At 49.3% G+C, this 16689-nt stretch overlaps 1 protein-coding gene across 2 annotated transcripts in view; it reads right to left on the reverse strand.

Annotated features, from left to right (window-relative positions):
* The window catches only part of mdy (diacylglycerol O-acyltransferase), a 95122-nt gene extending 79365 nt beyond the window's left edge, over positions 1–15757 (reverse strand). For both annotated transcript variants that reach the window (XM_017911346.1, XM_017911347.1), the window contains exons 1-2: positions 15271–15757; positions 4007–4135 (exon numbers count right to left, since the gene is read on the reverse strand). In XM_017911346.1, the coding sequence (XP_017766835.1) occupies positions 4007–4135; positions 15271–15389 (248 nt within the window). In that variant the 5' untranslated portion in view covers positions 15390–15757. The remainder of the gene's footprint in view (positions 1–4006; positions 4136–15270) is intronic.
* Positions 15758–16689: the final 932 nt, after the last annotated feature.

Here is a 16689-nt window from a genome sequence, read left to right on the forward strand (position 1 = left end):
TTAATTATTTTTTCTCTTTCCAGATGTTATTTATTCTTATTTGATAATTCGAATATTTCGTAGAATATTCGAGTGTCCCATCGTTGGGTTATTTATGTCTCATCGTTGGGTTGTTCATATCTCATCGTTGGGTTCTTCATGTCTCATTGTTGGGTTGTCCATTCCATTTAATTCATCTTTATGGTTTACATTCGTTTTGATTTTGTTATGTTTTACTAATCTTTTACTAATTTGTTTCTTTTCAGCTTTTCAGGTTTTTCAAGATATCGTACTTTCCGTGTACACGATAACTCCACGCCTCGTAAGTCATTCTCATGGCTCGACTCCGATACTCATTTCTGCCACCGTCAATCTCGTCATGCGTCGGGATCTCTGGTGGTCCTCGGGCTGGGGAGGCATCTGGTGCAACACGAGGGTCCGTCGACCTTAGTCGTCCTGGGTGCCAATCCGTGCACACGACCGGGGGATGGGCCCTGCAGTCGGAATCATTGCAAGAGCGTGCCTGCCTGCCCCTCTAGCACTTGGCGGCTATGTGGTTATGTTTGCATAAAGCCGGGGTATGGAGCATGCGCGTGATTCCGACTGTTAGGCCTCGCATAGGACCCTCGGATTGACTCTGGGTGTTTCCCTGGTTCGTTGGCTGCCTTAGGTCATCGAGTAAGCCATGGCGAGGTCGGCGGTGGCAGGGTGGGCAAGGCCCGATCGGGAGGGTGTTGTGGCCGGAGTTGTCTTGTACACGGGAGTGTGTCGCGTAGGCTAGTCGGCCTGCTATTCTTTCGAATAATCGCAAACTCGTAAGACACTAATTGTAATAAAGTGTCAGTAGAGTCACTAACTTAATTCGCTCCGAGTTAGATTTGGGTACCTTTGACACAGGTAGTACCAGTAGGCTGCGCCACTAGGGCGCATGTCTGGGTCTCGACGCGTAGCCACCTCCGCGTAGTGAGACCTGGTAATTGGTATCGTTTTCCAAAGAAAAATCTTTGGGAAATGATTGCAAGCTGAGAGCTACGCATTGTTACGTAAATTAAGATAAATTAAGATAGTTGTAAATTTAACCTTCGTGTTTACAGCATGGAACGTCGATGGGACGCGACGTATCAATGTTTGCGATACAATTCCGTAACGAGTTTGCTGGTTTTTACTCGAAATTCGCTTTGATCTCACCCGAATGTAGCAATTTCCGCGAGGGATGTTAAACACAGAAAGGCGTCGGTCTTATTTCCTCGTTCGATTGCATCTTTGCCGTTTCACGATTCGCGTCTCCGTAAACTCGACCCATTAAGAATCGCACGAAGCTCCCCTACAGTTTCAGTTTAAGTGCATAAATTATGAGCAGATCGTGGACCTTTCAAAAAGTTTCCCGAACGCCGCTACGCGAAAGGACAAGAGCGGGGGCGAAACTTCGATACCTCTGTCTATCTCCAAACCTTTCCATGGACTTTTATCGATAGAGCCGGAGTCCTTCGCCGAGAGTCCGATTAATTGAGTTCTCTTCTTACTTTTTTTTCACTTCGCAGAGAAACGTCCTCCCACTTTCTTACTGCCGTGTCTCTTTCAAGCTCCATCTACCTCCTCCCACGTTTCTCCGCGTCGATTAATCTCGATCGCCGTGAAATCGCGTTGCTCGCTTCGTCCCATTCTCGTGACTCGACAAACGAACGCTTTTTCTCGTATCCGTTTCTTCGCTGAGGAACAGATTTCTTGCGAATTCAATTATCGCGGAGCAGGGTGAAATTAAGAAGGCGCTCGTGCCGATACCCCGACCAGATGCGATCGTAAATTATCGTCGGTCGAACGATATTCGAAACAGCGCGACTGTCGCTTGCTTTTCATCCTAACCCCGCCGTCGCGACCTCTTTTTCCGCGTCTTTTAATCGACTTTCGACTTACCGAGGTACACCGTACTTAACGACGAAAAAGTCTCGACTGAGACCCAGTTTATCACGATCCGGGGAGGCTACCTGCTTTTGAATCCGGTAAACTACTTCAAACTATTTCGACACTTCCCGACCGAGTCACTCTCCCTCGGCAAAGTTCCACGGACTTCTAAATAGATGGTAATCCGTTGGAGAAGAAGCATGCACCGACTTCCTAGCCCAATTGTACCCCTTTTTCTCCACTTTACAAACACGATCTCGAACGTGCTCATCGCGATTATCCCTACGGTCGCACCCATGGCGATTGAACTTGGATTCAAAATCGGTACCGAAAATTTTCCTCAAAGACGCTTCCGGTGTTCGAAGGAACACGATACCTCGAAAGCGTAAGAGTCGGTGGAAAGCTTCGACTGAACTACGATCGCGGAATATAGTTTGACCGGTCTCGTGTTGATCGTCTCGAGGACGATTCTCGTGTCTAGTCACGCGTGGAAGAATCACTTGCACCGATCGTTCGACGAGTCTTCCGGTGACCTGCAGCCGCGTTTGTTTCAGAAAACGTTTCGAGACTAGTCGGAGCAATTACGTCGCGAAAGTTTCTTTCGAAAGTTTTTCCACGCTTAACGAGCGTGATAAATTTCTGTTACGCGCTCCCAGGAGCCGGCGCGGACCCTGGGCCGAGAGTTTACAACGGCGATAAAAATCTCGTTGAAATTATTCATGGGCCGGGCTTGTACTTCGGCCTTCTCCATTCAACGGGCAGAAAATTGGTGAACGAGGAAGGAGCAGAGGGTGTGGGTCTTTCGCGTGGCGAGATCTTGAGTTGGAGATCGGACTCGCGACACGCTGTTAATTTTAATCAAGCCGACGGGCCGGCTCCGTTCCTTCGCGTCTGTTCGTAAATTAATTAATTTTTAGCCGGACTCCGCCCCGCGTTGGCGAACATCTGAAATTCGAAAAGCACGTCCCACCTTCGGCTGAGCTCTGCCGAAAATCGTGTCGATAATTGAATTGAAATTTGACCCGCCGGTGAATAGATTCCGCGAAATTGAGAAACGCATTAAACCGCGAATGTTATTGACATATTAACAAGCTTGAATTATATTCGCGCTTTTACGTGTTAATTAATGTGCCCGTTCGTGTATCTCTGATAATAACCTTTATAATCGACACAAAGGTTTTATCGAGGCCAGAACCGCCATCGATAATGATGTAGTTATCGAAATAGATTAGGCTGTCACGGTGACTTTGATTTCCGACGAGACTGACGTGAATAGGTCCAGCCTGGAATTCTACATTGTGCCGGAACGACAGGGGAAATCTCATTTTTCACCATCGACCCGATCGATCCCCTTTTTGTTTTTACCACCGTGTCCGAATTTCGGACGAAAAACTTCTCTTCGGGAGAATCTTTCCCGTCGCGTCTCGAGATTCGCTCCATTGACCAGGTCCGCTAATTAACCAAAATTTATCCGTCGTTCGATCGTCGCGGCGCTGTTTAATCGACGTTTAATTCAATTTATTTTTCTCCCGTAATCCGCTTTTTCCCCCCCGTTCGAGGCCCCGTGACAGCTTGATGAAGTTGTCGTTTCCTCCGACATCTCTCACCTCCTCCCGCCCCCTTTTGCGGTATTATTCGAGGCTCGAGCGGAACCGTCCGCATTTAGGGGCTTTCCTTCGTGTTTTTCCAGCTTCGTCCCTTGACCAGTCGCATGATCGAGCGGTCTACGCTTCGATAACCCCTCTCGCGCGTACGCCCGGCAAAAAAATACCCGAGGGACACATCGAACGCTCAGGCTTCGGGTATCTTTGCAGCGGATAAAGACATCAGTGTCACGAGATGACACTGGTTTTTTGATAAATTACGCCGACGACCGGCCAGGTAAATTGCTACAAATAATTGGACGACGAGATTTTTCGCGGATATCCCTCCCCCCCCCCACCCACGTGCCCCTTTCGTTCGTCGTAAATCCCATGAATCGACTTCCGGTGTCGCCACGACACGCGCGTCGAGCATCGTGAACCCCGGAACGGCGAGGTTCGAGTTTCAACGAATCCGATCACGCGTGGTTGGCGATACGTCCGATAAGACGGTGGTTCTATCAAGATTCTCGGTGTACACTCACTTTATGAAATTTTCGAGCAGCAATCGGATTCCACCGATGCCCAACAGCAGGAAGCCCCAGTTGACGAATCCCGTGAAGTTGTCGAAGCCCGAGCTCCAGGAGAACAGACTATCTCTAGGACGATGACATCTGTAAGGAAAAAGGATGGTCCAAGTTAAAAGAAATTCCCGTTGCGGATCGATATCGCGCTCCTCGTCCGCGATATAAAGGAGGAAAGGCACCACAGGAACATCGCTAGAATAAGAATGGAACAATAAAGCCGCTTCCATATCGTACGGTTATATGCATTTCCATTTCAATTTACGAAGAAACACGCGATTTATGCAACGTATTGAAAACATTTGCTCAAGCTTCTCTTATTTCCTTCTATCCTTTCCATCCACCCGCTTGCTGTACCTCCTTTTTTCTTTAGCCTCCGCCCCCTCCCGCCATCTCGTTCGTCCTTTTCTCTCGGCAAATATACGCGATACGGGATGCATGCCGACTGAAAACGAAGCTAGTAGAAACGAACAGGTGATGTCAGACAAGCGTATTAAGGATAGTTTTACTTGGCATCTTCGAAGGAATATCGCTACGGTATCGCTGGTACACACGGAAGGAAGGCTGTCGGTATGCGAGATCCCCTTTCACCCACGACAGGAACTTCTATGGCTATTAAGTGGACAATGTTAACAATACGCCAGTTCTCCATCTCATGAAATTTCAATGGCATATACAACATCGCGGCGAGTGGCGAATACAAAAGCCTCTCGACGTCTTAGGTATCTCTCACACGGATAATACACCGGGTGAACCTGAGTAATCGGCTTCCACGGACTACCGGTATCATCCCTTCGTGACTGCGAGCACGACAAGGGCTGACAAGGACCATCGTGTAAACTTTTCAAAAGCGTTTTGTCTCGAAGCATAAAGCGTTCGAGGAGACCCCTTGTTCCTTCTCCGGATAAGACGTGCTTGCCTGAGTGTGAGAATTTAGGGAGACGAAACAAAGCGGGAGGTGTTCGCGCCGTTGCTGAAAAGTGCAATATATAGCGCGGTCCGCGGCCTTAGATACCTTAGAAACGTTCGGTTCGCGACTATCCCCTCGTTTCCACGAAAAACCTGCGACGCCCGTGTTTAAACTTCGACCTCTCGGCCATCTCCGTCGCGAGTCGCGTCGCTTTTTACATTAGGACGTGATTAAGGTTGAAACTAGAACGGCTTCTAAGCCGCCATCGCTGGAAGCCACCGGTCTTAAGTATTTACAAGGGAAGATCCTACTCCGAGCTACTCGATCGGAGAGTTCAATCCCCCGGACGTGGAGTCTACGAAATCTCGGGGGGACGATACGACGCGACGGATAAAACAAAATAACAAGTATACACGCCGCGTGGATATGGTATATAAGCGTGTGCAACAGCGACGAAGAAGTTGCGCAACGGACGTAATGCCGCGATAAAGGCACGAAAGATTAAAGACAGCCAGAAGAAGCCCTTCCTGAAATACCGCGCCGTTTATCCCACGTAATTACCTGACAGAGAAGTCCCTTATTTCTCGCAACTATGTGCATTTAATGTGATCGTTTAACCTGCTCGCTGTCTCGAGTAAATCCTAACTATTACTCTGAATTTATGGCAGATCGTGGTAATTAATAGAGCCGCGATAAAGCCGGCAGGGGCCGGCCGAGAGCCGCACAGGAAGAGCTATCTCACACTTCTGATACTGGCCACGGCCTGCATGGCAGGATGCAGACGTGTCACCGAGAACTTCCATATGCATGAGTGCCACTCTACCGGGTGACCAAAGTGTCGCAACTCGGCCAGGGACATCGGACCTGAGCAATAAACGCGTAAACGATCTTTCGAGTACTCGCGTATGGTTGAGGTACCTCCGGGGACGTGTTCTGGTTCGCCGGTCGGGATCTTAAGTGGTCTAACGACCGTTGTACCGTGTTTTAATCGTGACGAATTAATTCCGTGTAAACACCTCGCGATTACGATGCTCTTTAATATTCATGCGAGTCGCCGTTATCTCTCGCAGGAATTCTTTTCACAGAATCAACGTCCGGTGTTTCCTGAGAATTTCCCCGTGTCGAAGGTATCTCTCTGTTCCCTGGAATTCCTTCGTGATTAAAATAATCGCGAATCTCAGTTTCATAAAATTCGGAGTCGCGCGACACAAAAGGGAATGTTTCGAAGAGAAGCGACGAGATAGCGAGCTGGGCGGCGATCCACCCCGTGACCTGACAAGAAGGCACGAGTTGTCGTCTGCTTCTCAAAGTTCGAATACTCGGTGTGCCGTGTTTTTCGGATCGATGCGCTTGTTTCTTGCGAGCAGAAAACGAACCAGACCTCGCGCTTCTTTTCTACGGACGAGTAACAACACACCAGCGAAAAATCGCGAGGGCAGGGTTCGCGACACTCTCGCGCGCGTTATCGCCCGCTGGATTATCGACGTCGTAAAACGGGGTATAGCAAACTTTTTGTTCGCGAATGTTTGCGAATGTTCGACGGCGAGAGACACGCCCAGATCGAGGTTCGTACGAGAACACGGTTTAATTTTTATCAAAGCGACGACATTCCCTCGATGCAGTCGTTCGCGAGAAGACATTACGCTTTCACCCCCTCGTGTACAAATTGCATTCGCGGAATGGCGTGATTAAAATTCATTCGTGCCCAGCGCGGAACACGCCAACAGGTTTTTTGGAGGAAAATCGCAGACTACGCGGCTACGTGGCGGAATAAATCAATAGGGAGTAAATTGACGGAAACCTTGGGAGACAATGGAAGACAGGGGTCTGAAATATTAGTTAAAGCCTGGGCAAGTATATCTTGGCTTTGGTCACCGTCGAAAAGGGTAAAAATCTGGCCGAGGTTCCGGATACGCGGTTACCTCGATCGATGTCGCTATTTATGACGTTAATTCGGACGGATTCGGCCGTGCAATAAAGGTTACTATACTTATTTCTGCGTCATGAAACATGTAAATGGTAGCGCGTAAAAATCGCGTTACCGCAGCCGACGTTATAGCGGTGGCTAATTTAAAAATGTGGCTGATCGTTGTTTCCCGCGTTAGAAAAGTCGACGTGGAAAAAATCTCCCATCCTACCACCGACACGCTGCGTACGGGCGTGAAAATAGCGATGGGAGGGGAAGGGGGTAATCGGTGCATACCGGTAGCGCGAAACGAAATAAAGAACGAAACCGCGTTTTTGCACGGTGCACCGAAACGAAACAGCGTACGATGTTTTGGTATAATTATTCGAGCGTGCGACGAGCGGGTAATACGGTTCGGTCTGGAAGGGTTTTTGCGAACCACGCGATCCACGCGATCCACGTGGACCGTTCCAGAAATTCGGATCGACCTCGTTGTCTCGCGATATTTTTCGTTTGCTCTTTTTCGGCACGTCGTACCCAACGAAGACCGCTGTACAATCGATATCTGACGGGAAAGTTGCCGCGTTGATAAAATTCCGGATCGTTCCGAGTGCGCCGTTTTCCGTCTCCAAACAGAGACAGCACGGTGCGAAAAACTCGTGACTTACGAACGCGCGTATCGTTGGTTAATTACACGCTCGTTAAAATTATCGGTGCCGATAACGAACAGCGACGTGCTCCGCGCACCGCAATACCGACCTGAGTAATCGCGGTTCTATCCGTAATTAATATTCGGCTCAGCGTGTACCACCAACGTTTTATTGGCCGGTGAATTATGCGCGCGTTTTGCACGCATCGAAATTCATATTTGACGCGCGATGAATCGCGTAAAGTTAACGCGGACGTCTGACGCAACAAAAGTGGCATTATATATCGAGAGATAGTCGTGACGATCCGAGTCGCGCTTATCCAACCGGTCGTAATTCGCCGAACGATAAGGGACAGGGTCCATCGACCATTATCAGAACCGCGCGAGTCCATGAAAAGTATATTACGCGCTGTCAACATTGTCGTCTCCATTATACGACCGGAATTGAAAGGATGCCAGAAGATTGTCCGTCGGCCATAGCGCAATTTCGAAACTAATAATTCGATAAAAAGTCTCTCTTCGAGTCCCGGGACCGATATCGATAATATAAGCGTGGCATAATCGCGCGAGCAAAGTACCGGTCATTGACACGAATCTCTGCAACAAGAAAATTTCTCAAATTCCTTATCTCCCGTGATTCTCGGCACAGAGGCTTCCATTATCTTGCCGAGAAGCTGCGATGCTGTGTAAACTATCGCGGATACCGCCGATTTTTCACGCCAGCCATTCCACATTTATGAAAGAACTCTCGATCGAGTGTCTATCCTTCAACTTTAGTTCGCCAGCGTTTCTGTATTTTTATCTCGAGAACTATGAATGAACGACCATCTATCCAGGCACCGCGTCTTCGCCAAAAACCGCCACGAAACGCTCCATGCGATCCCCGAAACGCGAGAGCCTGTGAACGACGAGGGTCCACAAAGGCAAGCACTCGTGTTTCCCTTCCATCCCCTTAGCTGTTCCTCGGCTCCCAAGTCAGCCGGGACGGATACGGAAGCCGTTGTACATACAAGGACGGACACGAAGATGAGAGAAGGACGGGTAAAAAAGGAAGAGGACGAGGGGCGTAGAATGGCAGAAAGGGGCAGCTGGTATGTAGGGTTCCCGTATCTGCCTCGCGAATCTTTCTCACACCGGAACCCTCGTGAATATTTAAACGATAGACGGATATACATATATTAGCCGTGTAATGAGCAGGGAAACTTGCCGCTCGGGCAGACGTCACTCGCGAATCGGGAGCGAACGAAAGAGAACGGGCAATAGCGGGAACAGCGGAGGGTAGAAGAATATTCTAAATGATTCATGAAGGAAAATTAAACGACGCTTTAAACAGGTCTTCTTGCTATCCCGGTTTTCGTTCACCCCGTCTTCCATCCGTTCCCCTCCCTATACTTCGTCCCACTTGCAAGCACACCGTAATCGATTACCGGAACACCGGTCTTCCGTCTTCCTCGCCCCTTGTCCGTCTGTCGGTTCTGTCCGCGTGTCTGTCCGTTTTATTGTCCCCGGCCTTTCACCGCGACATCCCTAACTTTCGCCGTTGCATTCCTTCCGAGCATCGGATCCCCGAGGTTCATCAAGATCCCACCCCTCACCTGTTGTGAGCGCAAGCTGACTCCTCCTCGTCGAAGATACGAGCGAGTCCCTGTTCCACGAGGGGATAGTCGATTCGGGAATAGTTCGGACTATGCGCGCGTATTTTCCCGTTGGTCGCTTTTTTATGCATTCCGCGAATTTGCGCTGTTTCGCACGGCATGACGTCAATGAATAAATTTCCCCGACGAATTTGACTCGATGCACTGGAATAACGCGATATTCCGGGTTAGCCGATAGAAGAGAGGAACGAAAGGCTATTTCAACCCTAGTTAGGACCCCGTTTGTCTTAGCCGCTACCGGTAATCGATTTTGACAAGTAGATTCCGTGAACGAGCGATTTGCAGAGACCGGGTGAACCGCGAACGAGGATGTGGATCGCGCGAGGCAACAGCGGAGCCGGCCTCAAAAACCGCAATCGTCTTCGTGCCTAATCCAGAAACGCTCGTTCGGTCCCTTTCCGTCGACGTAATCGCTTTCCATTGTTCTTCCGGCTGATTTCACGCGCGAGATTCGACACCGACGCCGCCGCAATCTTGAGCGAAGAAAAGGGCCGTGCGATGAAAAGGGAGGAAACAAGGGGAAACTGGAAAGCGACGGCCGGATTGACAGCACAATACCGTTAATCCTCATTCGTTTCGAAGTCGCGTCAGCCGAAACGGTGGCGCATCGTCCGGTCGTCCGATGACGAAGATTAAAAAGTTTTCGCCGGGCTAGGGGAGTCCTGGTGAAAATCGCGGCGAAACACCAGGTTGAGAACGGATTAAGCGTTTTTCGAGAGACAGAAAACGATCGTACGATCGATGCAAGAGATAGAATGTACCACGATACGGGGTACCTGGGACGAAGAAGTCGACGCGTTAGCGAGTGGTCGCAATTTTTTCGAGCGTCTGACGCTCGAAGCTACGAAAAGGAGGTAGCACTCGCGTTTGTTCAAACATCCAGGCTCGTGGTAATGATACCAGAGGCCTGGGGATGGCGGTGATGAATGTGCATGAGCGGCAAATTAAAATCCTGGAGGAAAATCTTGCGCATCCCCTTCGCGAGTCGTTCAATACCGTAACGCCGCCTGATTATTCGCATATATGTACATATTATGCGCGGAGGGTAGAGGACGCGGGAGAAAATTCGCGAAATGATCACCGATCTGTTTCCATCCTTTTCTCCTGCCTCCTGCTCCCTCGCACGGGAACATCGTACGAAGTTATTAGCCATTCGAGCATCGAGTACAGAAGCTCGGCGGAAGCAGTCCGGCAGTTAGAGCCCCGGTACAGAAATATCTGCACGGCTGTATAGCTCCGTCCACGGAACGAGGATGAATCGTCGAGATGGACTGACAACGGCCGAGGGAGGATCGATATACGGGAGGGAAAAAATGGGGAAGAAACATAGCCGGCATATCATTGTTACACGTCTCTTGTTCGACTTCGTATTACCCGATGATTATTGCCCTTCAGCGATAGCACGTCGTTTCACGGCAGGGGCAGAGATATCGGAAAATGTACATACTGGACGTTAATGACATTCTTCGCCGTCTAACTACGTAACGTGTAATTACAGACGGTGTCACCTCGGGAATAACGAACTTTTTCCCTTTCAAACGAACATTGTTGGAGGAATATTTTATGGACACACCGGTCTCGGCGCGGAGCGGCAGTCGTCGGGGATTAGATTCAATTTGGGAGTAAACACACGCGAGTCGGATGTTCGGATCGAAGGATCGTGCAAACGGAAACTTTGAAATCAATCTAGAATTGAAAGATCGTGCAAGCCAGACATAGCTTTCCGTGTGAATTCCTTGGACCAAAGGGGTAGCAGGATCATTCGATATTCACCGCGTCCAACGAACCCAGACGCGCTCGCGCCTAATTGCAAAGTTGGCGAAAACAAGAAGTATCTGGCAAACACGGAACGGGTAAATACAGTAGGGTTCGTTTGTTTAAGAGACGGAAGAGTGGTATGCCATCTCTGATTCTCCGGCATAATGGACGATCCCGGAGCAAGAAAGCGGTGGGGTGCGAAGATGGGGAGAAGAAACAACCGAAGGTAGAAAGGTGTTCCTTGCAGGAGAGAGCGAGAGAGAAAAAAACCAAGACTCTTGTTTGCAGGTCATTATAACATGTCAAAGAGGGGGAAGAAGATTTCGCTGTTTTTTCGCTAGTCGACCTCTCGCTGATAAAAGGGGAACTCGCTGGAAGGATATGTTCCAAAATAAAGCGCCCCATGGCATCATCAACCTTCGCCGGTGTTTGTCTCGTCTCGCTAATTAGCGTTCGCTTGCGGGAAATGACCACTGCGTCGAGCGACTACGTACCTTTCTTCCTTTCCTCGCGTTTCCCTTTCTTCTCGAAGCAACGACTACTCGCAACGTGCTTCCCACTGATCCTCTCTTATCTCTGAAATCTCGACGAATAGTACCCACTCCCTCTGCGCTCCTCTGCTCGCGATACCCCTACGGATTTAATCCCGTTTTTAACGCATTAATTTTTTTATCGCGCGCTCGTTTAGACCGAGGACTTGATTAAATTTTTTCCCGCGATGGATAGATACCATAGGCGCACGCGCCGGCGAAACTTCGTAAATCTGGACAAATGGAATTTGCCCGCTGCTCCGACTTCTCGGGCCACCGAGCTCCCTTTTTGTTTACCCAGAAATATTAACGCGAGTTAGCGTTTCCTCGGTACTTTCGCCAACGCTCGAGGATTCTTTGATCAACGATTCCGATTGCAGAACGCGGCGGATCACGGAATCTCTGCGTTTTGAATCGGATACGCCGTAAACCAATCATGAATTTATGATACTTCATTGCTCGCGGATGCGCGTGCGCGGAAAGTATTCCCGCGATAGAATATCCGGTTATCCCGCTGATCTACGACAGCCATTTTTCTTATCGCTGTGCGTTCCTGCCTCGTCACTGAAATTAACATTTTAATTAAGAACGCGCTAGAGGCAAACGCGCCGAGCATCCAGCCGCGCGAGGCTCGTCGGAGAGTTTAGAAAATGCAAAGGAGAAAAGCTGCGAGGTAAAATCGACGCATCGAATGGTCATTGAACCGATTACGCGGCACGACGGTTGTTCGTACGCGTTTTAATCACTCGGCGTTATCGGGGGCCGCGCCGGTCAGCCTTGAACTCTGAACATGGCGTTACGTAAATAACTGCAATTGAAAGACTCATTGTCGATCGCGGCTCGATAACGATCAAACGCTCGCGATCGAAGGAAGAGAAGAAAAACAATTAATTACCGAAAGCATCTCGCGTGGAAGGGCAGACGAGAGATTGTTAATTACAGCGAACAAAGGTATGCGGTTTGTTCCGAGCGCGCCTATGGGAATTATTCTGTAATTGTCACAAAGAGAATACGCAACACGCTGTTGTTCCGATTCGCGTTACCCAAAGCGTGCGTGAGTCTGTGTAGCTCGACCGGGCGCGGTTTTTGAGCGTTTGATTGGTTAATTAATAGAATCCGTTTCCGACTGCATTCCGCGACAAGCACCATAACGTTCCATATCAAACGCGGCTGTATCGCTGTTTCGCTACGTGTCGATAACCCCTGTTTCCTGCTTATTAAGCCGGTCCAGAGTTTTACTCGCGAATTCGACTCGCGTTTCCCGCTTGTTTAAGACACAATTGCGGCGTTTTATCATTTTCCTTCTCTCCCAGCGCGAAAACGGGCTGGCGATACGCGATATGTAAGCGTTACATAAATTAATAAGGGGACGTTATTTTGCATGACGCGTTAAGTACACTCGCAACTAACGTTATCCGAGGAACCGTTGCGTCGAAACGGTATCGATATCCCGCCGACTCGCGAAGCGCATCGACGTAATTCGAAGTAATTCGACGTAATTAATTTCGACGAATAGAATATGAAACGCGGTAATAAAATTTACGGAAATATGCTAATGCCGGCGTAATAAAATACCATCAACTTCACACGCGGACGACTTTCCGCTTGTGTAACCGAAGCGCGCCACGATTAAGCCTGATATATTGCTATTTATATATCAGCTTGCCCTAATCTAATAGCGTGCAAATATATCTTGAGACAATTCAGTGCATAAACCAACAACGTTATCGGCTGAACATGATGGAATTCCGTGTACGTACAATCTTCCGAGCAAAGAAAAGCAAGCATTATTTCAGGATTATTAACGACCTTAAGCTGCCATCGGAATACTCCGCGTTTCTCCTGCGATCTGCGATATACGAGGTGACTTATAATTGCATATTTAAATCTGGCGAATTGCGTGTCGGGGGAAAAGGCGGGGAAGGAGATCGCGTAAGAATAAGGCGTTTAAGCCTCGTTTTATCCGCGACGTAAATTACCACGATTGGACGACGCGATATTAATTAATCGCGAAGCCAATCAACGGACGTTTATCGGCGTTCGATATTTTCGTTTTAAAGGACTTTAATCGGCCTCCGGGTTGTCCGAACGTCACTTCGGCGTTTTCTTCAATTCGTTAAAAACGCGGAACGCGAAGGTTCAAAGTATCGACGCGTAATCAAGATTCATTCGGCGTTGGGCGGACACAGGGAGATTTGATTTATTAGAAAACGCAAAGCGCGAGCGGGGAGAAAAAAGGAACGCGTAGAACTGCTTGATTAACGCGTCCCGAAACGTTCGTTGCTTATTCACGACGTCTAACGAGATCTTATTGATCGTGAAGTTGGGACAGTTAATTGTCATTCACTTTGCTTGAACTTTAAATGAAGCTTCAGCAGACGTTCCCATTGTTTTCGAGCATGAAGCCCGAGTATCGCTGTCGGTTATCGCGTACCTCGCATCGAGATAAGTTTCTCTGTTGCAAAGGAACGGGGACCAGGGAGCTATACACCATCTTGGGGCAGAGTGAAACTCGATAATTATGCCATAGCTGGCGAACGAATTATCTGGCCGTGTTTTCTTGACGTGCAGTTCCATTAGACGAGGCGAACGGCTCGTTAAGAAAGTTTTCGTTTCCGCGACGTGCACTCAAGGCTGCATTCAATTGTCTGTCCTCCTGTGTCCGTTCTACCGAATGAACTTTGCACCATTCATTCCCATCTGTGTCCCTCGTTTCTAGAATCATCCGCGTAGCTGCAAATATTTACTGTATCGTTAGTCACTTTCCTGGTTCGCCGTGATATGTACACGCCCGGAACCGACGTTCGTCCACACCGATATCCGGACTAACGTTTCGCAAGGTAATTTTTCAGAAACCAGGACCGTAATCCCTACGACTGACGTTGCGTCAATCGCTTACGCGTCACCATAGCCGAACGAGACGAATACGTGGAATCAGATAGTCGTGGTCAGACAGCGAACTCGTCGGACTTGGATTTTACTTGAACCTTGACACTGTTCTAAATTCTGGCCTGGGCGATAAAATCTTAACCTATCGACTCTACGACGATAGCGAAATATGCCGAGTCCGAGAAGTTCGTGAAATTTAGGTCGAGAAAATTTCTCGTACGTTAGAGTACGAGAAATTCGACGAGAACCTTGCTGGGTTTCACTCGGAATTCCTTGAGGAATGTTTACGCGATCGTATTATCCGGAGAAAATAATATTTATCCTCGTCTCAACGGTCAATGTCGAGTGTTGTTTTTGTTACGTTGCTCGAAACGTATCGCGATGCTACGTAAGCGCAGAACCTGACCGTTATCAGATAAGGAAGGTGCCTCGACGTGAACGCGAGACGTCTCGCACCACCTATACGGAAGCTTCATTAACCGCGGACCTAAGTACCCGGGTAGGTGTTATGAAACGAGCTGTAGGAAATACACCGCACTACCGACTGACCTCCGCATCGATCATGACACACGGGAGAACGGCGTGGACGAGCATGGGCTAAAACGAGAAGCGGAATGCATCGTTCCTAGGTGGGGAGCACGCGTTCACGGTTGCGCTCGATCTAAGGCGAAACGCGCATGCGCGTTGCTCCTAAAGTCGTCCAAGTTACGTCCGAGTAGCCGAGGAAGAGCAGAAAATTTCGTGCGATCGTGTTCTCGTCGGCGTGGATTTCGTCTTTTCGACGAGCACCTCTCTCGATCGTGTGGGAATAGCGAGGAAAAGCGAGTCGGCGAATCGCGAGTCAGGCAGAGACGAGTCACCGGGAGGACCACGACCACGACCACGGGAGCGTGTTTACTGTGATGCAGAGAGGAAAAACGAGACTCACGGTTTGTCAGGCTGCGATCTGCGCACCATCAGTTCAGCTTTTTGGATCTCCTCGGCCCTGGTCACGCTCTTCGTTCTCCTTAACGTCACTCTCGAGTCGTTCTCGTGCTCCATCGTCATGTCGTTGTCGCGCGCACACGGACGAGCACCGCGCGCGCTCTACGCCGTACAGGGACGCACACAGTCACACGCAAACTCACACCGACGAGGGTACCTTCGTCAGCCGGCACACGATTCGCGTTCGCACCGAGAGAGGAAAACAGGCTGGTCGCAGGCACGCGAGACAGGCAGAGTATAATGGAAGCCAGACGTTTACCTTCATTGACCACGCGTCAAACACGATTCACGGATTCACCGATCGATCCGCAAGATCTCGCTGCCCTGCGCGATCCGTTTCACCTGTAACGCGTGGCACGACTCGACCGGTACGACGTCGATCGTTCCTCTGTCGCTTGACCACACGCGCGATCGTGTTTACGTGCAGGCGGTCGCCGCGATACTACCGGCTTTTGTTCGTCACTGTCTCCACGACCGGCTGTGTATTTATCTGCGCGTTTTTCTGAGATAACAACGTCGTTACCAACCACCGCACGCTTCGTATGGAACCACTTCCTCCCGGTCGTGTTGCTCAACCTCGATGTATTTCGGGGACAGAAGGCGCGAGTGTTTTGCTTTCTTTTGCCGGGTTACGCAACACCCGCGTTATGTGGTAACGCTTCTGTAGCGAAATTAAATACGCGCACTTTCGTTCGGCGGAAAAATAAATCGCGCTCGAACGTTCTTTCCTCGTGACGGTGTTACACCGGACCGATTGGTCGTTGGTCATTAACGAACAAGCCGGGCGGACGTTTTTGAGAGCGGGAAGATATGCAGGAAACGATTCCGCGACCGGTCCAGATGCGAAATTTCGCGGAAATGCGTTTCGAACGACGGAGAATAAATTTTTTTCGCGTGAGTAACTCGTGGGTATGAGTAACTCGGACGCGACGCGTTACCCCACGCCGTTAATGTCCCTGATCGTTCGAAACGATTGCGGAGAAAGAGCGGGAAAGATAGATTAAACGTTCAGGCATTCCGAGTATGCGTAACTGATACGCCAAATTGTTCTCGCAAATTACACGCGCCACGATATATCGTTTTTAAAAAGTACGCAGACTCCGGCATAAATGGTCCGCGCTGATCATATTTATGTTCCAGGCTGGCTCGCAATAGTTAGGTCGCCGGGATCATTCTTCTCGAAAGCTGGACAGCCTGTAAAAACTGCCTCGCTCGTTTTAGTCGCTTTATCGCGAACAATTACCTCTTTGTCAGTTGTAGCACGATTCATTAAACATGCTGTGTAATTGTGCCCCGACTGCGCTATGTAATTTAACTTCTTCGAGGTTGTAACTTTAAACGCAAACGCGCTCCAACAGCTTCG

This window comes from Eufriesea mexicana, unplaced genomic scaffold (assembly GCF_001483705.2).
Source record: "Eufriesea mexicana isolate 0111107269 unplaced genomic scaffold, ASM148370v2 scaffold124, whole genome shotgun sequence".
Taxonomy (NCBI): Eukaryota; Metazoa; Arthropoda; class Insecta; order Hymenoptera; family Apidae; genus Eufriesea; species Eufriesea mexicana.